This window comes from Parasteatoda tepidariorum, chromosome 10 (genome assembly GCF_043381705.1).
Source record: "Parasteatoda tepidariorum isolate YZ-2023 chromosome 10, CAS_Ptep_4.0, whole genome shotgun sequence".
Classification (NCBI taxonomy): domain Eukaryota; kingdom Metazoa; phylum Arthropoda; class Arachnida; order Araneae; family Theridiidae; genus Parasteatoda; species Parasteatoda tepidariorum.
In genome coordinates this window covers 8,272,538-8,295,999 of record NC_092213.1, presented here as the reverse complement: position 1 = coordinate 8,295,999, position 23,462 = coordinate 8,272,538, and the positions used below count along the sequence as shown (strand labels likewise).

At 29.5% G+C, this 23,462-nt stretch overlaps 2 protein-coding genes across 3 annotated transcripts in view; one reads left to right on the top strand and one right to left on the bottom strand.

The window, feature by feature from the left end:
* The first annotated feature begins 1,067 nt into the window (after positions 1-1,067).
* On the top strand, positions 1,068-12,326 carry LOC107445301 (uncharacterized). The gene is made up of 5 exons (XM_043046373.2): positions 1,068-1,226; positions 5,939-5,985; positions 8,788-8,832; positions 9,563-9,619; positions 12,061-12,326. The coding sequence occupies exons 1-5, from the start codon at positions 1,112-1,114 to the stop codon at positions 12,190-12,192; spliced, it is 396 nt and encodes a 131-aa protein (XP_042902307.1). The 5' UTR covers positions 1,068-1,111; the 3' UTR covers positions 12,193-12,326.
* A 1,094-nt stretch (positions 12,327-13,420) lies between these two features.
* LOC122270129 (uncharacterized) overlaps positions 13,421-23,462 on the bottom strand; it is a 31,167-nt gene continuing 21,125 nt past the window's right edge. Inside the window, exons 3-6 of one of the 2 annotated variants that reach the window (XM_043046372.2) lie at positions 22,787-22,870; positions 16,030-16,101; positions 15,120-15,180; positions 13,421-14,138 (exon numbers count right to left, since the gene is read on the bottom strand). In XM_043046372.2, the coding sequence (XP_042902306.1) occupies positions 14,089-14,138; positions 15,120-15,180; positions 16,030-16,101; positions 22,787-22,870 (267 nt within the window). In that variant the 3' untranslated portion in view covers positions 13,421-14,088. The remainder of the gene's footprint in view (positions 14,139-15,119; positions 15,181-16,029; positions 16,102-22,786; positions 22,871-23,462) is intronic. The other variant, XM_071186132.1, reaches the window with a different exon arrangement.

Sequence of the window (23,462 nt, the reverse complement as noted above, 5' to 3'; positions counted from 1 at the left end):
TGGGAAATAAACAAATTTAAAAAAATTGTTCCAAATTACAAAGGAAACGAAAAAATTACCAGACAAATGGCAAAAGATCTTTGTACAGAACAGAAGATGTGTGACATGTAAAAGCTCATTTTTTGTCATAATTATTTCAATTATCCCATAATCGAGGATGGGACATCACTTCCCAATTAAGCTCAGAAATAACGATGATCTGAACCAGAAATTCTACGAGCACGGAATCATAAAATTACTTGAAAGATGGCAAAAGGTCTCTGCACAGAACAGAAGATATGTGACAGGTAAAAGCTCATTTTTTGTCATAATTATTTCAATTATCCCATAATCGAGGATGGGACATCACTTCCCAAATAAGTTCAGTAATAGAGATGATATGAAATCGAATTTGGTTGAGTTTTTTGGTGATATCGACCAGAAATTCTTCGAGCACTGGATCATGAATTTACCAGAAAAATCATGATACAGAACAGAAGGTATTTGTCAGATTAAATATCATTTTTTGTATTGAAAATAAACTGAATTTTATTCCACATTAAATAACCGAAATAATTTTTTACCCAATATTTTAGATGACAAAATTTAAAATTATTAAAAATTTCCTGTCGATCACACTTCCGTAATGAAACGTGATACACATTTAAAAGTATCCATTTTTGTTTATTTAATTTTCATCTTTTCCCGTTCTATAGAAAAAGACCTTTTTATCCTTTCATTGCACCTTTTATTAATGTCACATATTCGAAAGGTCGCCTAATCTGCACGCAAATCGAACTTTGTTTACTTCCAAAACATAAAAATTATTATTCCCAGCTTCGTTCTACAACAGTTTGCTTATAAAAATATGTATATAATGTACACAAAAGAAAGGATTGAAGCATTTATTTTATTTAAAAAAATTCCTAAGCAAATGTTGTGCTTAGGCAAATAAGAACCTTGTAAGCATGCAAAGCATTATTGTTCATACTTTCACATGCTCGCCTCATGGGGACTAAATAAACATACGAACAAAAAGAAGAATTACATGAAAGGTTAACTTGAATAAAACCTATGTATATATAAAGTAATTTACTTGTTAGTCTAGGATAAACTATAATCGAAGCAAAAAATGAAGTCGTACTCTCTGCTGTTTCTGTTTGCTCTGATGTGCGTTCACTATGCATCTTGTGAAATAAAAGAGGAATGCGAAGGAACCATGGATCAACTGAGAATGGAAGTGCATGGTAAGTGAATAATAGAACGAGTGGGTAAATTTATTAATTTTTATAATTATTTCTTTATGAGGCTAACGCATTCGTACTTTGTAAAGGTTAAAGTAAAACGAGTCATCTGACGTTGGATTGTTAAAAGTTAAAAGGCAAAAGTTTTAAATTTTTTCGATAAACGTTTTGGAAAATACAAGTAAATTAATCATAAACTCTTTATAAGAAACTTTTGATGACAGTTCAGTCTCATTTCAGTAATTATAAAAATAAATTACGAGGGCAACTACATTAAATGATTAACTCTAACTTATAATATTAAATAAATTGGAATTTTCCCTAATAAATCTCTAACATGGAAATTAATATGGAAGTTTTTTTTTTATAAAATGTATTGTTATGTTATTATATATGACACCCGAAAACACACCTACTTTTACCTATACGGTTTTCCCTTTTTCTCGGAAAAACGAAAGTTGGATTTTCTCCTTATGAATCTCTAACATGGAAATTAATACCGAAGTTTTTTTATGAAATACATTGTTATGCTATTACATATGGCGCCTGAAAACACCTCCACTTTTTCCTGTGCGCTTCTCCCTTTTCATCCAGAAGATGAAACGAATTTTAAGTAAACCTATATTCTAGAGCATTTATTTTTAGTTTGTGTATACGCCACAACCAAATTCAAAACTAGACTAGATCCCGCTCCAGACCTGTACATTCAACAGCCTGACGTAAAACCTAATTTTAAGACTAGCAATTCATAAAATGACGAAAACATTTCCTTTTCCACACCAATAATAAAAATAAAATTTTTCAAATAAATGGGGATCTCCTGTTACTTAATGTGTTCACAATCGGTAATGAACTTCATTCATAAAATATAGGGGTTCAAAGAAAAAAAGAGGATTGAGTAAGGTCCCCAAGCCACATAGAAATTGGAAACCACGGAGATGAGTACTCTAGTCTCAGCTGGAGTTCCATGCATCATAACAATCAGCATTTCAATCGTTTCTTGATCTATATTAGCACAACTCATCATCATTTTATCGTCATGCTAGGGGGTTCACCAATCCCGATAATTGTTTCACAATGACTGTTATTTATTGGCATAAAATAGTTGTTTCTACGAATGTTGGAATTTTTCACTTAAAGTGGAATTATTCACCCCCACTTCCCACGTCCAAACTTTTCCCCGATGATTCTATAACATCTATTAGTGAACATAAGTATTTTTGCTTATCAATCACTTTTTAAAATAACTTTTAAAATTAAAGCTATTGAGTCATAATAAATTTAGTGGGCGCACAATCGTAATTTAACATTTTCACTTATCAAACGGGCTGATACATATTTGCACATGCATCACATTGTGCATGAAGCAGGTAGAATATTTTAAATTTTAAATGAATTCTCGTTAATGGAAATTTAAAATAGCACAGCAAAGTAATTTGCATTAAAAAAAATAACAGTTGTAAAGCAATTAAAGAGTTTAGACTCTGATTTAAACAAGTATATGTCTGTCGTCATTAATAATTGTATAAATTCTTTATTTTCTAATGCTTGTATTTACTTTTTTTTAGAATGGCAACGAAGTTCGAGTTCTTATTACGATTCGAATAACAACATAAAAATTGTGAAAGTTAATGCATTGTGTTAAGTTATTTTCTGTTAGAAATATAGTTAAAAAAAGAAAATTTAAGAAGTCAGATAAATTTTATGAATACTTTCGATGAGTACGACAGTATTCAGATAAATTTTATAACTACTTTAGATGAGTACGACTGGATTCAGATAAATTTTTTGAATACTTTAGATGAGTACGACTGGATTCAGATAAATTTTATAAATACTTTAGATGAGTACGACTGGATTCAGATATATTTTATGAATACTTTAGATGAGTATGACTGGATTCAGATANATTGACATGATAATTGACAGATAACTTAACCTTTGTTATTTAAATTATTTCATCAAAGAAATAAATTATTTCATAATAGAAATACTTGGTTTTACTATTAGTAACCTAGTATTTTTTTTATTACTGTATAATGTAATCCTAGTAACTACTAATTCATTGTGCAATTTATATAAACGTTTGTAATAAATAAGCGAAAATTATATTTTTATTTGTTTAGAAGCGACGGGTTAGTTTCAAAGGAGGACGGGTACATTGTTAGACAAGCCGTCCTCGGGGACAGGTAAAATTTCTGAGTTTTTTCGAGCCCTGTGTTATTCTATATGGCACCTGAAAGCACCTCTACTTTTCCCTATACGCTTCTCCCTTTTTCTCAAGAAAACGAAAGTTGGATTTTTCCCTAATGAATTCCCTAATAATTTCCCTAACATGGAAATTAATGGCGAAGTTTTTTTATGAAATGCATTGTTATTTTTTTTAAATTAAATTGTGGTCTTTCGTTGCTCAATGTGTTCACAATCGGTAATTAACTTCATTCATGAAATAGAGGGATCCAACGATAAAAAAAAGGGTTAAATGGGGTTCCCAAGCCACTAAGAAATTAGAAACCACTGAGATGAGTACTCTAGTCTTAGCTGAAGTTTCATGCATCATAACAATCATTATTTCAAACGTTTCTTCACCTATATTAGCAGAACTCCTCATAATTTTATTCTCAAACTAGAGGATTCACCAACACCGATGATTGCTTCACAATGATTGTTATTTATTGGCGTAAAATAGTCCACTTCCCTCGTCCAAACTTTTCCCCGATGATTCTATAAAAATCTATTAGTGAACATAAGTATTTTTGCTTATCAATCACTTTTTAAAATAACTTTTAAAATTAAAATTATTGAGTCATAATAAATTTAGTGAGTGTACAATCGTAATTTAACATTTTCACTTATCAAACGGGCTGATACATATTAAATACAATTTGCACATGCATCACATTGTGCATGAAGCTGATAGAATATTTTAAATTTTAAATGAATTCTCTTTAATGGAAATTTAAAATAGCACAGCAAAGTAATTTGTTGTAAAGCAATTAAAGAGCTTAGACACTGATTTAAATAAATATATGTCTGTCGTTATTAATAATTGTATAAATTCTTTATTTTCTAATGCTTGTATTTACTTTTTTTAAGAATGGCAACGAAGTTCGAGTTCTTATTGCGATTCGAATAACAACATAAAAATTGTGAGAGTTAATGCATAGTGTTAAGTTATTTTCTGTTTGAAATATTGCTAAGAAAAGAAAATTTTGAAAGTCAGATAAATTTTATGAATACTTTAGATGAGTACGACTGGATTCAGATAAATTTTATGAATACTTTAGATGAGTATGATTGTATTCAGATATATTTTATGAATAGTTTAGATGAGTATGACTGGATTCAGATAAATTTTATGAATACTTTAGATGAGTATGACTGGATTCAGATTTATTTTGAATACTTTAGATGAGTACGACTGGATTCAGATAAATTTTATGAATACTTTAGATGAGCATGACTGGATGAAGTGATATCCAGAGAGATAATGCCAATAAGCGTATTTAAGTAATATCACTGAACTGCACTCAAAGCTTTTAGTTTCTAACTCTTAATTTAGAAAACAATCAATATTAAAAACGTACGAGTAAATTAAGAGAAATAAATATTACAGGTATAAATTAGGGACAGAAAAATATTTTATAGGGAAAGATGACTTTATGACTATCTTTATGACTTTTATTAGTTTTACCCTAATGACTCCCAAAAATATATAAAAATGAGGGAAAACTGGATCCGACCAAACGATTTTCAGCCTGAGAAAAATGCACCGACAATACAATGAATAACTGTATTATACACCCTTCTGTTTTCGTGTTATACAGATATTTATAGCTCGCATTTGAAAAAGTTCATTAAAGAAACAATAATTTCTGATTAATTATCGTTCTCATTTCTGATTGGCAGGTATAAGCAACGCACTTTCGCAACGATTTTATAGAATTCAGCGGCACCATCATTCGAATTTTTATATATATTTATATATANAACTGTATTATACACCCTTCTGTTTTCGTGTTATATAGATATTTACAGCTTGCATTTGAAAAAGTTCATTAAAGTAACAATAATTTCTGATTAATTATCGTTCTCATTTCTGATTGGCAGGTATAAGCAACGCACTTTCGCAACGATTTTATAGGATCCAGCGGCACCTTCATTCGAATTTTTATATATATTTGGATATAATTAATAGACACGAAATTTACGATGATTTTCCGCCTTTCTAGAGTACTTACATTTTCTTGATTCCTGGATTTCTTGGATTCTTCCCTTTTTGATTGCTGGAAGCGAAATTAATTGTAATTTCACAGTCGAATAGGACTTATTGTATATATATATAGATAGATAGATAGATAGACAGATAGATAGATGGATAGATAGATAGATAGATAGATATTGATTTAACAAACTTATTACTTATGATATGATATATAACTGAAATTAAAAGAAATTTCAAGTGGAATAGGAACGTAAAAATTATATAATAATTTTGCCAGACATAAAACGGATAACGGTAAGGCTCTTCAGTGTTTATAATTAAAAAAAATTCACCACGAAAATTTCCTCCACGTCTTTCAAAACTGATGTAAACTTCGTGTTTTGTTCTAGATCTGATAAATTAATAATTTATTTTACTTTTATGAGTCCAAGTAAGAAATGTAGTTATAAAATTTTTATATTATTTTATTACCTTATTAATATTTATGCAGATATGATGGATGAAGGTGCAGCTCCCGAATGTATCAAAAAATGTGGTGTAAGTAGAATTTTTTTTCAAAGTAATTATTTTGATGTAAAAGTGGTTTTAAATTTCATAAGGTAGTATCGTTTTTTTTTCATGAAATTTTTACTTGTGATTTTGAATTTATAAAGTTGCTGTGATATTGCACCATTTTTGTTCACCAGAAATTTCAAAATAGATTTTAAGTTCATAAACTTGTTTTCACAATTTTTATTTAAAAAAATTTAAAAAATTGTTAGTATGTAATGATGTTGTATCATTCCTGATGATAAAACAACTTCAAAAGTGGTTTAAATTTTGTAACGTTTTGATGATATTGCTACATTTTTATGTATAAAAAAATTTCACTATTCGCATTATTTTTAGTATTATTTTTATTTATAAAAAAAATTTCATTCAACTCATTCAATTGCTGTAAGAATAACACATACAAAATTAAAGGAATTGATTGAAGAAAACTCCCATTAAGGTTTTTACCTTTTAAAGTCAATGGTTCCCACTGTCATCTTTTTACTTTTGCAAAAAACTCATTACTCTTTCAATAATTAAAAAGGCCCAAATAATATATTTATTCAAAACTTGTTTATTTATTCACACGTTTTAATAGTTTAACAACAAAAGGAAAAAAAGTTTTAATGTACCAAGTTTTTTTTTATTTGCATTTTGATTTTTAACGAAAAAAATTAAAAGCAATTATTATGAAAAAGTATAAAAGTAGCAAGGGAGTGTATTATTTAAGATAATTACTCTTAAGTGCAGCATTTTTTTAATACAATTTTTAACAAAAAAAGTTAAAAAAATTTGATTTTAGAAATATTTTAATGTTAATTTTAACACATTTTATTTCTAAAATATTACATAATTTTTAAAAAAGCAAATTTTCGAGTATATTTTGATATTATAGTTGTAAGATTCAAAATATTTAAAGCAAGAAAATTAAGGTGGGGACAGAAAAATTAAGAAAAAAAAAAGGTTTCTTAATTATGCATCTAAATTTATCAGTAACTTTATAATAATTCAAAAACGATTTTATCTCAAAAGTTTCCGTTTCTTTATATTCCGGTATTTTTATTACCCTCCTATATTGAAACCAACTCAGACCAAGTCGATGGAACTTTCGGGTGTTAGAACTTTTAATTATACAATTTCATTGCTGTCGGTCTAGCCATGAGGATTATTCATGATTTTTTTAATTACAAATTCGTGTTAGTAGTTTAACACGATGCATATATATTTAAATAGCTTAAATTGAACAAATCTTTAATTACAAAATACTCTCAATTGTTTTTTTGATTGACGCAGGATATTTTTTTTCCTTATTTACTATTCTGTATGCAAATGAATTATGCTAAAGTCATTCGAAAGAAATTATCTTTTTCACACGCGGCATAAATTCGTTAAATACTTTTTTGATGTAGAATTAATTCCGTTCATTAGGATAATCTGAAATATTATTTAAATAAGGCCAAATAACTCTTATTAAAGATAAAAAATGAATATCTCAATATCTTTAGAATAGCTGATATTTAACAGAGAATCTCAAAGCAGAAAAGAAAGCAACGATTAAGTTTTTTTTTTCTCTAAAATTTTCAATTTACTATTCATTAAAAGTATATATTTTGAAAAAGTCGGGTTTTGTAATATTTTGTTTCAAAGCTCAAATTAATAAAAATTAAGTTCGTCATTTTTTCATCAAATATGAACTTATTCATATTCGTACAGCAGTTTTCGTAAACTCGCTCGTTATTTAATTAACCAAGCAATACTTTTTTTGTAAACATGAACTTAACTTGATATTTCATGTAGTTTTCTTTTGCAAACCTGGTACTTTACTCGAGTATTGATTACAATTTTGAACCTCAACTTCACTGAACTAGTGTAGCTTTATCGTAAACTACACTAGATATCTAGCAAGATTTCTTTGTAAACCTAAAATTTCCTGAATAAGGTAATAAGTAGTTTATTATAAACCTACACTTCATTGAATAATGAGTACAGTTTACATACATGCAGTTTACATACATACAGTACAGTTTCATAAGCTGAAACTTTACGTTAGAATTAAAGCTAATTTCTGAGTTATCATTGACCTTTAATTAATAATTGGCATAGTATTTTGTTTTCATTCCTGTACTTTATCCAATAATAAGTGTGATTTTTGGTCATAATAAACTTCTTTGAAAATCTAGTGTATTTTTTTTTAGTAAACTTCATTTGATTTTTAGATAAATTTCTTCGTTAACATGAAATTCACTTAATATTGAATGTATGTTATTGTAAACTTGGTGAACTTCATTGAATATTGAGCATAATTTTCTAATTTTCTCTTGTAAACCTGAACTTTACTTTATAATTAAAGCAGATTTCTTTGCATTCACTAACCTGCGTTAGATAATCGCTTTAGATAATCACCACAGTAATTTGTTTTGTGTATTCCTGACCTTCACTGAATAATGAGTATACATAAGTGCAATTTCTTTCAACCTAAACTTTATGATTAAGGAAGAACATCTAATATCTAAGGAAGATTTCTTTGTAATCATTTGCCTTCATTAGATAATCGGCACAGTTCTCTTTTCTATTCCTGAACTTAATAACTTAATTGTAAAATGTGTGAAATTGTTGGTTTACCTGAATTTAATTGAAGAATATAATATAATTTTTTGTAAACCTATTGTATATATAGATTTTAGATACTAGATACTAGAATAGATTTTTGTAAATATAAAAATNTTTCTTTTAATAACGGTATATATATATTGTAAATTCAATTCCTACCTATGTGTAAATATTCAAATATTTCATGTTTTCTCACAGCTTGATGCATTCAGAGAAAATGATGAAGACCGAAAGCAAAAAATGGTAAGAAGAAAAAAATAGACATAACTTTTTTTTCCTATTTCTTTGTATAAACTTCAAACAACTCATGACTGAACCTGACTGAATATCTATCAATCTTATAAGTCCAATTTATAATTTTAAAAAAATATGTTAGCAATATCCGTATCTTTCGATACATCAGTTTTTTTTTTCTAAAAATTCAATAAAATTTATCTAAACCAGTTTTCCTAGTAAGATCTTCAGTTAACGATGTCGCTATCAGTTGAACAGTTATTCATATATTTGATACTAATAAATAATCACGCATGTATTTGGACACAGAAAATTAGGTAAAAACAGATTACATAGTTAACATACTAAAAATATAAATTTTAATTAATAGCATCTATTTAATATTGCAGAATCTTTCTAGAGATAATTTCTTCTCATTTTGAACATGAAACGAAATCCACTAAACTTGAATGATACGATATTTATATGACATAAAACTGCTCAACAGAATGCTTGAATCGAAATTCTTATAATTTTTCTTTGTAATCAAAAACTGAGCGAAAACGAGGGGTAATTTAGTTACATTTTTAAATAGATAATAGCTTTTTAAAAGCATACAAACAGAAAAGAAATTCATAAAATATTTTATAATTGAATAAAATTGAATAAATTACATTCAATTTTGGATCTTAAAGTTGTATAATTGACCAACGGACAGAACACACTCATTCAAATCAAATATTCTTTTTATGTATTTCAGAAAGAACTGAGGGAACATATGGAAAACCTAGATGAAGGACAAATGAAAGAAGCTCTAGTAAGTTTGAACATGATAATCATGGTCCAAAATAATCTTTTTTTTTCTTGAGCTACCAAAATAGCCTACTATGTTCTTCGTAAGTAGTGTAAGCGTCTCAAGGTTACGCGGTTTTCCAACTCTCCACACTTTCTTTCCTCTTTCCCGCAACCATGGTTTCGATAAACCTTGCTTTATATTGCCAGTATATTATAGCTTCTACTGAAATGTATTGCCGTGGAGAAACCGTGTTAACGAGGATTAGGAAGGTGTGGGGAGTTGGAAAACCATGAAACTTTAAGGCACGTATTCTGTTTACAAGGAGTATAGTAGATATATATGTATATTGATAAAAAAAATTGATTACATAAAATGTAGGAAAAAAGCTTTTAGAGGAATTATAAAATGCTGCCATAAGAAATAGAAAACCTGTTTTCTCTTACTAAGATGTTACTATAGTAAATTCCTTAATAACGACAATTTACAACGGTAGTATGAATTATCTTCAGAATGAGCTTGACGTTGTAAGCAAATGCTCATATTTTATATATCTTAAAATGACTATAAAAAAAGACTAAGAAACACATATTTTCCTCTTTCCATTTACTTTAAACAAGTATTTTGATTTAAAATACATATCTATACTCTTTGCAAATAGACTAGGCGTTTCAAGACTGCGTGATTTCTCCACTCTCCACATTTTTTTCCAATTTCATTTTCCCAGTTTTGGATAATCTTGCTTTTTCTCTTCGCAAGTCCCGGTGGCTCAGGAAATAGAGCGTTCACACTCAATGAATTGATTCACGTTGGAATTCCAGAGATGGATGGTTGATAAGAATTCTGCTCCCGGCTCGCACCGACCACAGTACTGACGTAAAATATTCTCAATGGTAGACGGATCATGTGTTAGAATCCCCTTGAAATTGGAATAACTAAAGGAATAACAAAAATGCGGGTTAGTTCCATCAAAAAGTCCTTCACGAAGGCTAGTTTGTCCAATGCTTGATACTGGAGTTCGCTTGTCTTCTAGGCTGGGTTCAAAACTACGAAGCTGCGGAGTTGAACATTGATATACATAAGCTTAGAATATTGTCGGTTATTCAACGCTGGTTATGAAAAAGATATTCAAATGTCTTACTGAAACATACTGCCTTAAAAATTCAAGATTTTACCGTAACCACGGAAACGGGGTGGGGAAAAATAAGTGTGAAGAAAGGGAAAATTGCGTAATCGATGTCTATTCTTTTTGCAAAGAGTACAGAGTGTAGTTTGTTTTCGTCTACGGATTGTAGTCTGGGCTAGGATTTTTAGCAAGAAGCATTAAAAAACTGAGATGATGTGCATTGGCATTTGACGTAATCGATAACAATGAATAGTAATCTCAATAATAAGCTGCAAAAAAAAAAAGAAAATAAGGGGGAATGGTTTATAGGTGAGAGTTGGGTGAGACCAAATACCTCGATTGTGACGAAATTAGTTCTGTTTCTAGAGGACAAACTCTGAATTATACTTTACTGGTCACGAAGAAACGCCAACCTTATCAGCCTGTTGTTGTTAATTCACGTTGTCTGCGTAGATGAGTTTACTTTATTATGTCAACTCTCTGATGTTCATTTGTTTTAAAACTACCCTTATTCATTACAAATACGAAGTTTTTTTTAATTCCAGCTTATTTTACGCTTTCTAAAGATTCGTACCTTAACAAACAATAAGCATTTAGTCTAATAATAGTACTGTTCTGTTACATTCCGAGATCCTCCATTCTCGGGTTAAGACCGGGTACTTTGCGGCCTTGCCCCGCCCCCTTTTTATAAGAGTCTATTCTGGGCCCACGAAAGCTGCAAAACAGCAGAGGAAGACGATATCTAGATTCGAGGCTGAGCAAAGGCTTTATGAGCTCCAGTACAAGATTTCTTGCGAACTCCTTCCTCAAGGCACAGAAGGCCTTATATTTTTAATTTGTTGAATTTTTGAAAACGCGTTATACAAAATTACAATTTTTATATAGGCATACAAAACTTCTCTGCCATTTTCCTAAAAGAAAACTAATAAATAAACACTATATTTTTTCGTAAGAAATTTTGGTTGGAATTAGTTCCCCGGAAAAATTGTACTTCTTTTCTTTTAATAACGGTATCTGGTTCAGGTCAAAGTAACGATCTGTGAATGAATGAATGGATGTATGAATAGGTCCGCCCTATAAACGGGTGTGACGTATGGATGCGGCAGAAGTCGAATTCTTGGCCATAGATGGCATCACTGGAAAACAAGAACAATTGTATGCCTTGTCTTATTAGTCTGTAACAACAATTAAGAAATTGGTTAAATATTTCCCAAAAAAATTCTTTAAAGTAAAATAAGATAATTCCGAAGACTATGAAAAAATGGCTGAAAATTTTTATTATGACTTAGGTTTTTTTTTTTTTTTTTTTTCAAAAATTTAATTTTTTCTTACATTTTAGAATTGTATGGGAGAAATAAAAGAGGCTGTAATGAAAAGAATGGAAGGAGCTGATGTTGATAAGGACTGTATGAAACACATATCAAAAGAATCTCAGGATATATGGGAATACATCGTCAGAGAAAGTGAATGAGAACAAACATTCCAATCAACCGTCTGATGAAATGTTCGAAATTAACAATACCAAAAGTTTTATAATGACTTATGTCCTTTTTATGATAATGTGAAACTGCAAATGACAGAATAAAGCAAATTTTCATTCAGTGGTTTAGAAATATTTTGGTTTAATTAAACATATCTTGCTTTACTTCATGTTTTACGGTTTCCTTTTTCTTTACTATTTACTTTGCTTTTTACTTTATGTTTTACTTTAAATTTACTCTTTACTTTAAATTTTGCACTTTACTTTACTGTATGCTTACTTTATATTATACGTTTTACTTTAAATTTACTCTTTACTTTAAATTTTACACTTTACTTTACTGTATGCTTACTTTATACGAGGGTTGTAAATTAAATAGTGGCAACTTAACCTTGAAACTCACAGAAGGGCGGACATGCGCAAATAGGGCATGGGTGCGGTGAGGTGGAGCTGTTGTCGATGTGTAGAGTGCAAAAAACAGTCGATTTGCTTAGAAGGGTATTTGTTGCGTGGCGTTAAAGTGAGGAGTTTCGTTTCCATCGCTCTAAAGCATGTTGTCAAAAGGCTTAATGACGAAAAAAGAAGAGATGCTTAAACCCATCGTGCTACTGTCCTATACGGTAAAGCATTTGCGCCACAGGCTTCCATTAATCCACGATAGCATTCTGTTGCATTTTTGCCACAAACAACCTCGATTTTAAGATACGACAGCTGATCACCTTTTGAAAACATGCTTTAGAGCGATGGAAACGAAACTCCTCACTTTAACGCCACGCAACAACTACCCTTCTAAGCAAATCGATTGTTTTTTTTGCACTCTACACATCGACAACAGCGCCACCTCACCGCTCCCATATGCTATTTGCACATGCCCGCCCTTCTGTGAGTTTCAAAGTTAAGTTGCCACTATTTAATTTACAACCCTCGTATTATACGTTTTACTTTAAATTTACTCTTTACTTTATATTTTACGCTTTACTTTGCACTTGCTTTATACTTTACATTTTACTTCATATTTTAATTTTTATTTTGCTTTAATTTGTAATTTACTTTAGCTTATATTTTACGCTTTAATTTACTATACGTTTACTTTATACTTTACGTTTTACTTTAAATTTACTCTTTACTTTATATTTTGCTCATTACTTTGCTGTACACTTACTTTATACTTTTCGTTTTACCCTATTATTTACTTTTTATTTTGCTTTACTTCATAATTTACTTTTCTTTATATTTTGCTTTTTAATTTGCTTTACTTTACATTTTTCTTTTTTACTTCACTATATTTTTTATATTACGTGATACTTCATGCTTCACTTTATTTTTTATTTTTACTTTATGCTTTACTTTACATATTATGCTTTACTTCATACTTTATGCATTACTTTACGCTTTACTCTTCGCTTCATATTTTACATTTTACTTTAATTTTTACTCTATTTTTAATATTACGCTTTACTTTACTTTTTGCTATATCTAAGTAGTAAACATATTTTACTTACAGTTTCAAAAGTTAGATTTTAACTTTTCTCCGAAATAATGATTGACTTTTTTTAAAATTTGAAACATTGAAGGGGAGAGGATTGAACGACAAAATTTTTTCAAGAAAACTTTCTGGGAGAGGAAGAGGCGTACAAGTACGAGAAGGCACTTTTTGAAATACAGGTTAAAAGCGCAAATTAACAGGAAATGTGAAAATAAACATTAAAAAAAAAAAAAGAACTAGTCACACGTTTCTGTTTTTCTTTAAATGCGTTTTTTCTCTTTTTGGGATACTTGGTATGAATAAAAAAATAAACTTTAAAATAAATGTTTATAAGTTTATTAAGGATATAAAATATGGGAAGAAAACATTAAATGGAGAGAGAGATTGAAGCGGCATCATTATCAGCAAGCACAATGGCATTCACATTTCGGAGATCGACGGCTCCTTTTTCCTGAAAAAAAAAATTTTTATGAATAAATATTTCAAATACTGTTGTAAAAAGAATTGACCACTGTAAAAAAATGTAGCATGAAAAATGAACGGATTAGTGATTGCGTATTTCCTGAAATGAATTGAAATGATCCGAAAACCAAACATCTTAATTTAATTCGTAATTGAAGGGTAAACGATAAAAAAGGTCCTGGAAAAAAATTTCCCCCCTGGAAAATAGGTACCTAAACGGGAGAAATCATTATTGAAAGATACTTTTAGTATTGCGTATTTCTTTTTTAAGAGAAAGGTTTATTTGAAATGTTTTTTTTTAATGTAAGACATATTATTTTTTATTTTAAATAAAAAAAAATTTGTAGAAAGAGTCGTTATCGAGGTAAAGAAATTTGATTTTTGAGTGGGACGAACTTTTTTCTTTGTTTGTTAGGAAAGGGATTATTTAAAATGCTTTTTATTAAATATAGGTTTTTCTTCATTTTTTAAAAAATAAATTGTGATAAAAAAAAATTTTTAAAACTTTCTAGATTATTATTTAATAGATAATTGCACACAGGATGCTAGTACTATTTACGGTACTTTGATCTAGAATTTCTTACAATGCAGTACAGTTTAAAGCACTCTTAACTGAAAAAACTTTTAAACAATTAAAAACTTTAAAAAAAGTTCGAAAAAAAGTCCAGAAACCATAAGGGTCTTCTCATCACTTCAAATTTCAAATCTGTAGTTGCATTTCTGCCACCCGTACTATTTCTAATTTTCGAACGTTATTTTTTTTTTATTTCATCGTATTTTTTTGCATTTTTTCTACATAACATGATAGTTTCAAATTTCTAAGTCTTATAGCTTGTTGTATAGCAAAAAAAAATTTAACTTTATTTTGAACACTCAAAAAATCGGTGGTGGTGCCTGCAGTTTTAAAATTCAGTGAAACAATTTTTAATACCAGTTGTTCATTCTAAAATTAAAAGGTTGTGAATTTTACCTGGATTAGTGCTGCAGCTTATGTGTGTCTGTTCTCCTTTTACTTCGAGATGTGCATCCGCCTGTAAACAATCATTCCAAGTGAATAAACTCATTAGAATAACAGAGAAATAAAAGAATAATATAGAGGAGAGAAGGACTAGCGTGGAATTATTTAACAAGTTCATCGAAAACTCATAGTTAATATAATGTCTAACTTATGAAGTATTTTTTAACAATAATGTAGACAGGGAATGCGAATTGGTAGAAATATATGGATGAAATTTAGAAATGAATTGCGTAATCTTACAAATATTCGTTTATTCCATAAGTAAATAATTTTATTGGTTTTTATTTAATATTATGTTTGTCTAATTGCACTAGTTCCATAAAAAACTAAATAAATTTTCGCTTTTTCAAAATTATAAATTATATTTATTTTAACTATACAATTTAGTTAACAGAAGTTAAATAATCAATAGAAGTTCAATAATATATTTCTTTAAATGTTAATAATAATAAGCTGCATTCCTTATCGCTGAATTCATCAAATTCTGTAATCTACAAAATTTTCCTGCTCACAGATCTGCTGTTTTTCATAGAGTAAATCATCTTGAATCGTATCCCAAAGCATTAAAGAGATAGTCTACGTCCATTGTAAATGTCCATTGCAAAGTTAAAATGATATTTAACTGTGCTAGCGTTTTTAACTTACGGAATCTTTTTACGGCAAATCTTTTATTTCCACTTATGCTAATCTGATATTTTTTCACGGGCGCATGAGCATTTCCCCAGAGCGACGCATGCGCAATTATTTGAATTTTACCTACGGGGGCGTAACAGAAGCTAACTTAAAATTGCGAAATCTCCCTAAAAAAATTAGAAGAAAAAGAAAACAATTTTCGTCTTTCTATACATTATCACCAACTTACTTCGGGAATAGCATTTAGAATACGTTCTTCTCTTTCAACCAAGCAATTCAGATGTTTTTTGTTCTTGACTTTCTGAAAAAAGAAAATAAATATCTAGAAGCTATTTTGTATTATAAAGTGGACACGTGATCATAGACTTGTGAAATATTTAAGAGGACAAATTTTGAACTTCATCTGAAAGATCCATGCCTCCCTGAAAAAATGTATTCTCGAAAGATAAATATGTGTAATATTTTTAATATTAGCTCTGGATTAAACTGTTACAGGAGGTTTCAAACTGATGTTATGACTTTTGTACAGTGCGTAAAATAAGAAACAAAACAGCCTGAATAGCTTTTAATCTAACTATCAGATCTTTGCGTTCTAGGGCCCATTCTTAATGGTTCAAGGCGGTGATCTCAAATATGGCAATTAATTAATGCAGACGATATTTTAAGTTACGAAATCAGACACAAAAACGTACTTTTTCTGAATAAACATGCATTTTTTTCAACGGATTCAGATTTCTAACCCTCAAATTACAGGGGTAGTCACAATTTTAAAAATTTGGTCCCAATAGTTCGGTCAGGATAGCGCTCCAAAATTTGAACCCCTTAATGTTAATTTTGCTTTTTGCGTATTTCGCCATTATCTCTCAGAAATTTAAAGGCTAACAGAAAACCTTATGCACACAATTCTAAAATTCATTTATCCAAGGACAATTCCATGCAAAAAATAATTTTCAGTAAATATTTAATATTTTTTAATATTTTATTTAATATTAGTCGAAAAAAATTTGAATTATAAAGTATATTTATTATTTTTTCATCGTTTAATTTTACCTTTCAAAATACAAAATTTGAGTGAAATTGGTCCAATAGTTCTTGAGGAAGCGAATTTCCGAAAAGTCGTATTTTAAAAATTCGATTTCTCAGGAGCTATTTGACCAATTTCATTCAAAGTTTTTATTTTGCCATGTAAAATTACATTCTTTAAAATGATTTAAGAAATCGTATACCTCCCAATTCAAAATTATTTTTACCAATATTAAATAAAATAATAAATACAGTCAATTCGCTATAACTCGAAGTACGATAACTCGAATATTACTATAACTCGATTTTTTTATGAAGTCCCATCCCTTTTATCTTCAATTTCATATTAATTATTCTCGATTACTCGAATTTTACTCCCTTTAACTCGATTTTTTTTGGATCTTTTAAAGCAAAAAGAAAAACCTGGGAGCTGATATATTGCCCCTTCCTTTGCAACACACACACAATGTCTTTCGCACTCTTCATGGAGAAGCTAAAGCTGTCCCTCTTGAAGTATGTGAACAGTGGTTAAATGAAACGTTACCAAATTTACTTCAAGGATACAGTTAAAATGATGTTTTCAATATTGATGAAATGGGTTTATTTTTTAAATGTCTTCCAAATAAGACTATGATGTTTAAGGATGAAAACTGCTCAGGGGGTAAAATGAGCAAGGAACGTTTGACTGTCCTAGTTGGAGGAAATGCGTCTGGGACAGAGAAATTGCCCTTACTTGTTATCGGAAAATACCGAAATCCCCGATGTTTCAAGAATGTAAAAACGTATCCTTTGGATTACAAGTCTAACAAAAAGTTTTGGATGACATCAGTTTTATTTGAAGACTATGTAAGAAAATTGGATCGGAAATTCTTCGCTAAAAAAAGAAAAGTGATACTCTTTATGGATAAATGCACAGCGCATAGTGATCTACCTAATTTGAAAGCAGTAAACTTGCAGTTTCTCCCGCCAAACACAACAGCAAAGTTGCAGCCGATGGACCAGGGTATCATAAAGTGCTTCAAACAGTCTTATCGTAAATGGCTTGTCAGAAAAATGATCTTAAATATTGTAAGCATTTAGAAGATTTGTAATTAATAAGCATTAATTAAATAATCCGACAATATTTTGAAAGTCCAAAACCGAAACTAACGGCAAGTCGAACTTCCGATATGTCGAAGTTTTTCGTCAGTCCTATCAGATTCGAGTTATCGCGAATTCACTGTATTTACTATAAGTTATTTTATGCAATCTTTGGATAAATGATTTTCATAATTATGTGCAAAAAAATTTCAATCCGCTTTTAAATTTCCTGAAATATGTCGAAATGCGCAAAAAGTAAAATTAATATTGAGGGTTTAAATTTTGGAGAGCTATCTTGACCAAATTATTGGGAGCGTATTTTCCAAATTGCGGCTACTCCCTGTACTTTGGGGGTCAGAAATCCAAATCCGTGGAGAAAAGGCATGTTTATTCAGAGAAAGTACGTTTTTGTGTCTGATTTCGTAACTTAAAATGTAGCCTGCACTAATTAATTTGCATATTTGAGGTCACCCTCTCGAGTCAATTAAGATTGAGTCTTAGAACGTGAACATCCGATCATTAGATCAAAAGTTATTCAGGATGGTCCATTTATTTGATTTTTTTTTTTTTGCACATTGTACAGAGTACAAAATATTAATGCATGTAAACGTCAAACATTTTGGCAAGTACTTTACACCCCAATACCTTTGTTATGAAAAAAAAACCACAGATAACCCTTGTTTTTGGTGTTTCATCAAATTCACTACACCTCCCGATGTAGTGAAACACCAAAAATGTTCTTTTACTCTACTTGGTGTAAAGTACCTGACACCAATTGTGGTATTCGGTAGCACTAATATATGTAATTATAGTAAGATATCTGGGCCTGCCCTAAGGATTTAAAATTATTAGCCAGTAAGTTAGCCAAATATCAAAAGTATTCGCTAATTTTCAAAAGTCTTCCCCAAATACAAATCTTAACAATTTTATATAATTAATTTTTTTCCCATAGAAAACTATTTTACGTTAGCTAGTTTCAGGCTTATATTATTTGGACCTAATTCTAATTGGTTATAAGGCACGTCTACCGATAATAACTGTAATCGAATAAAAAATACTGATTTGTTTAGAAATATTCATTTTGACGTAATTTTTTTGACGTAATTTTAATTTCTTTGTCGTGGAAAAAATCATTCACCAATACTTTCACCAAAACACAATTTTATTTGCCAAATTAGCGATTTTATCGCGTTTGGCGAGGAGGCGAATGCTTATCTCGGACGCTGATTATGATACACATAAGAGTTAGTAGAGTTAGTACGATATAATATAAAGTCAAAATCATTAGTTTAGGACGTGGGAGGGGCAGAAGTCCAATTTGAAGGGGGACGAAATTAACATACACAATCACTATAAGATAAAGTTCCTATTTAATGAAAATGCATTTAAATAAGAAGGTTCTGCCCTGAGTTTGTTCCGCTAACCAACCCCCGTGAAGAAATTTTCTTATTTTTTCTTTAAAAGACAATATTTTGTAAAACAGAAGATCGAGTCGTGGTAGCTCAGGAATAGAGTGTTCACCGCCCAATGAGGTGAGCCGGGTTCGAAGCCCAGCATTGCCTGCCTGATCGATACGAATTCTGCGATTATGAATCCGGCTCGCACCGAACTCAGTTTTGATTTAAAATATCCTCAGTGGTAGACGGATCATGGGTTAGAGTCCCCTTGCCGTCGGGCTAACTGCAGGATATCTTCGTGGTTTTCCTCCCCATATAAGGCAAATGCGGGTAATTTCCATAAAAAAAAAACATTTATCTTAATACTTGTGTTGAAAATTGGATTCAAAATTACAAGACTGCGGAATTGAACATTGGTAGTCGTAAACTTAAAATTGGGTCGGCTGTTCAACGACGGTTATAAAATAAAACAAAAATAATATCATTTTGTTTATAACATGTTAATTATTATAATTTTTATAAAAAAAATGTTGTTAATATGTTAATTGCAACAAAATGAGCGATTACTTGGATTTAAAAAATAATCAATTAGAAAAAAAAATTTAAACTTCTGACTATAGAATATGTTACATAACGCAAAGCAATAAATACATTATATTACAGTGATAACATTACAGCGATAACATTATATTTTACGACAGTTCAAATCGAGGCTGTTTTTTAACAGTTTTGAGACTTTAATGTCTTCAAAAAATTCAATATGAATGTTACGGTTTATTTATGTAACATCTAATCTCTATCTTATTTTTTTTATTCATTGATTCATTTTTGTTTCTTTTGATACAAGTCAAGCACGAGCTTATAAAATGAAAATCTTGAGTGAGATAAACTATTCAGCAATAATCTATAAATAATCATTATTTAAGGCATAAAAAGCGAAAGAAATTCATGAAAAAAAGCCCTTAAAATTATTGTAACTTTCAAGCAAATTGAAATTTTAGGAATAAAACACTCACGTTAACTTTGTCATTAAAAAAGGAACTTTCAAATTTCAACTCAGTAAGTTGCATCTCAGTGGTCAGTAGATTGACTAGCATGGTATCTTTTCCTACAAGTTTAATAGTTGATAGTTCTAGATCTAACAATTGAATTTGATTTTTTTTAATTCCATTAAATGCCCTGCAAATTTTTCTACTCCCATTCGTAATTTTCAGTGAAATCTTATTGATTTTTCGCAGCAAACAAATTGTAAAGTCAAGCAAAAAAAATGAGAAAAAATTGTTTAAAGAGCATTTAAAATTGCTATAACTTTCAAATGAATTAGAATTCCAAACTAAGCTCAGGTTAAGTTAATAAGCAAAAAGGATCGTTTCAGCAAGTCAAAACTCCTTCGTCCAATCCTACGTCACTTTTTCCTACAAATTTAGCAGTAGATAACTCTCGAACTAAAAACCGAATCTTAATTTATAATTTATTTCATTGCGTGTTTTTCTACAAATCTTCGTAATTTCAACATTCTAATTCTTATACTTTTTGCTTAGCAAAACAGAATGTAACGTTAAGTTTGCGCCTAAAGCAACGATCTTTCAATATAGGAAATTCTTACGATTTTTCACTATAGGGAAGAAAAAAACTCAATAAAATCTTCTTGCCTAATTATTATTGTTTATTTTACGAATGAAATCATTCTCATTTTATTTGCATGACAAGAAAATCGCTAGTAAACGTCCATGTTGAAACGACGATTACGTCCTACTTCTTCCCTTGTCTACCTAACGCCATTTTGTTCGTCAACTCTTCGCTCTATTTCCATCTGGTAAGTAAAGAAAGAGAAAGGATTCGGACAAGCAATTGCGGTTGCAGTTACTGAGTTGTGTCACGCACATATAACCCCCTTGTTTACAAGATCTTTTTTTTTTTTTTCTTCTTTTTCAAAGCAATATATTATCATTTTTTATGCTTTTTTGTGTTTCCAGTCTGATCTCTCAATGAAAGCTTACTATTGTCATTTTTTTAAATACCGGATATTTTATGTGCCACGCCTTACTAAATGAAGATAATAATGCACGGGAAACACAACCAAATCTCTTTCAAAACGGTTTGCGCAAGGATATATATTCAGGTTAAAAGGTTAACAATCGAGGAGGGGGGGAATACTTAATAGCTATTTTTATTTTATTCTTTTAAATTAAGTACTTTCCGTTTGACTGGAAATTTAGCTTAAAACTTCAATAAAAATGTTAATTTATAAATTCAGTTAGTCAAATCCTCAGGTCTTAGGAACAAACAAATATGTTATGTTATTTTTCAATTGCAACAAAAAATGCCACAAAAATTTTTTTTAAATGTTTAGATAAATAGTGTTCCAAAGAATCCTAGGGCTCCGTGGTACAGTTAGAGAAGCTCGGAGAGACTTTTATTTAGTCAAATAAATTTTTTAAATATGTTTGAAATCTGTTATTATATTTAGATCCAATTAATAAGCCATTCTTTATTTAATATTTCGGTGAAATTAATTAAATGTTAATAAAAAGAATAATAATTTTCTTAATAAAAATGTCTAATAACAATACTTTTTTAATTAAATTTCTAATAGCATGCATTTATAAAAAATTTCATTAGTATTTCCCATAATGCTTTTAAAATCAAAATGAAAAAGCTAAATCCGTTACTAAATATATATTTTTTCCTCAAATCTCCTTTTAATGTTTTAGTTGTTACTTTCAACGTCATCGGTATTTCTTTTTCTTTTTCATTCCAACGAACATCATAACTTAGTTTAATTTACTCATTTTCAGCTTCGGTATTTAGACACAAAAAGCAAAGTCATAATTGGATTAGTTTCAGGACTGCTAATTCAAATGTCAATAAAAAATTAAAAAAAATTAAATAAAAAAGCCTAAATTAACTATGAATGATAAAACGATGGAAAAAAAATTTTCAATATAAAGTTAGTTCTTTAGTTAATACATGCATTGTCTTTATAATTTTCGTTCAGGAATTAATATTTTTTTTCAGTTCCGCAGAAAGAGGGTTGATCATTTAGGGTTCCAGAGCCGAAAGAAATTGGAAACCACTGGTTAAGATAACTAGCAATAACAACTCATATAAAAAGTTGTCTAGCAGAGTAACAGCGTCTGGTAATTTGCGAATTTTAGCCGTATGAATTTGGCAATATAAGTATATTTTTGTCATCGTGCAGATTTTCTGAATTTCGAATTCAAATTACCTAATCTTTTGATAAAATTACCAAATTTCACCACATTTACTACCAATCAACTTTAAATAAAGCTATATTTTATTTGTAATAATGTTATTTTACCAAATGTCTTTATCAAAGCGCTGTGATAAAAATTATACATTTCAATGGTACTACAGAGTCAGAAAACTCGGTACATTTTATCATATTCCGGAAGTTTTGATAACAATTTTTTTCCCTCAGTGTATTTATATATTAAAATGGACCTTTTGAATACTGTAACTTACTCGAATATCCTCTCCTATGTGTAACTTAATATTGGAAGTGGGTTCGGCAACTAATGGCTCAGCTCCAGAACGACGCTCCAGCACCTTCAAAATAAAAAAACAGTTCTTAATACAACTTTTAGTGCAAATAATAGATGACTAATAAAACTAATTATGATTAATGAACTAACTAATGAGATCATAGTAACTAATTTCATTATGAACAAATGACTAAATCCGTTTAACGAATCATTCGCGCATCCTTCTATTGCCACATTTAAGCTCATATTAGGCATTATAATATATATATATATATATATGGAATTGTGTCTTGATATGTTGTATTTATTTAGCAACAGGAGCTTAGAGTTTAAAATTAGAAGATGAATCCCACTATGTGATATATTTGGTTCTAGAAATATTACACGAAAAATGCATTGTTAGTAACATATTTTGTTTTAAAATAATTGTTTTTATGAAATGTGCAAAATTTGTTAGCTGATTTTAACACATCTTTTCTAAATTAAATATAATTTTTTATATTACATGCTTAAATAAATTCAGCTATTTGCGCTTATTAAATGTTTTCTACTTAGTGCAAGAGAGAGCATTTTATACCAAAACGAAAGGTTAAAATTTATATTGTAAAATTTTTAATGTACAATTTATTTTCATGTATATATATATATATATATAT

What these genes read in the sequence shown, in the direction of transcription:
- LOC107445301 (XM_043046373.2), top strand. Translation starts at nt 1,112, where the DNA reads ATGAAGTCGTACTCTCTGCTGTTTCTGTTTGCTCTGATGTGCGTTCAC. An exon ending in ACTGAGAATGGAAGTGCATG is followed by an intron (nt 1,227 to 5,938) that starts GTAAGTGAATAA and finishes ATATTTATGCAG; the next exon opens with ATATGATGGATGAAGGTGCA. An exon ending in AATGTATCAAAAAATGTGGT is followed by an intron (nt 5,986 to 8,787) that starts GTAAGTAGAATT and finishes GTTTTCTCACAG; the next exon opens with CTTGATGCATTCAGAGAAAA.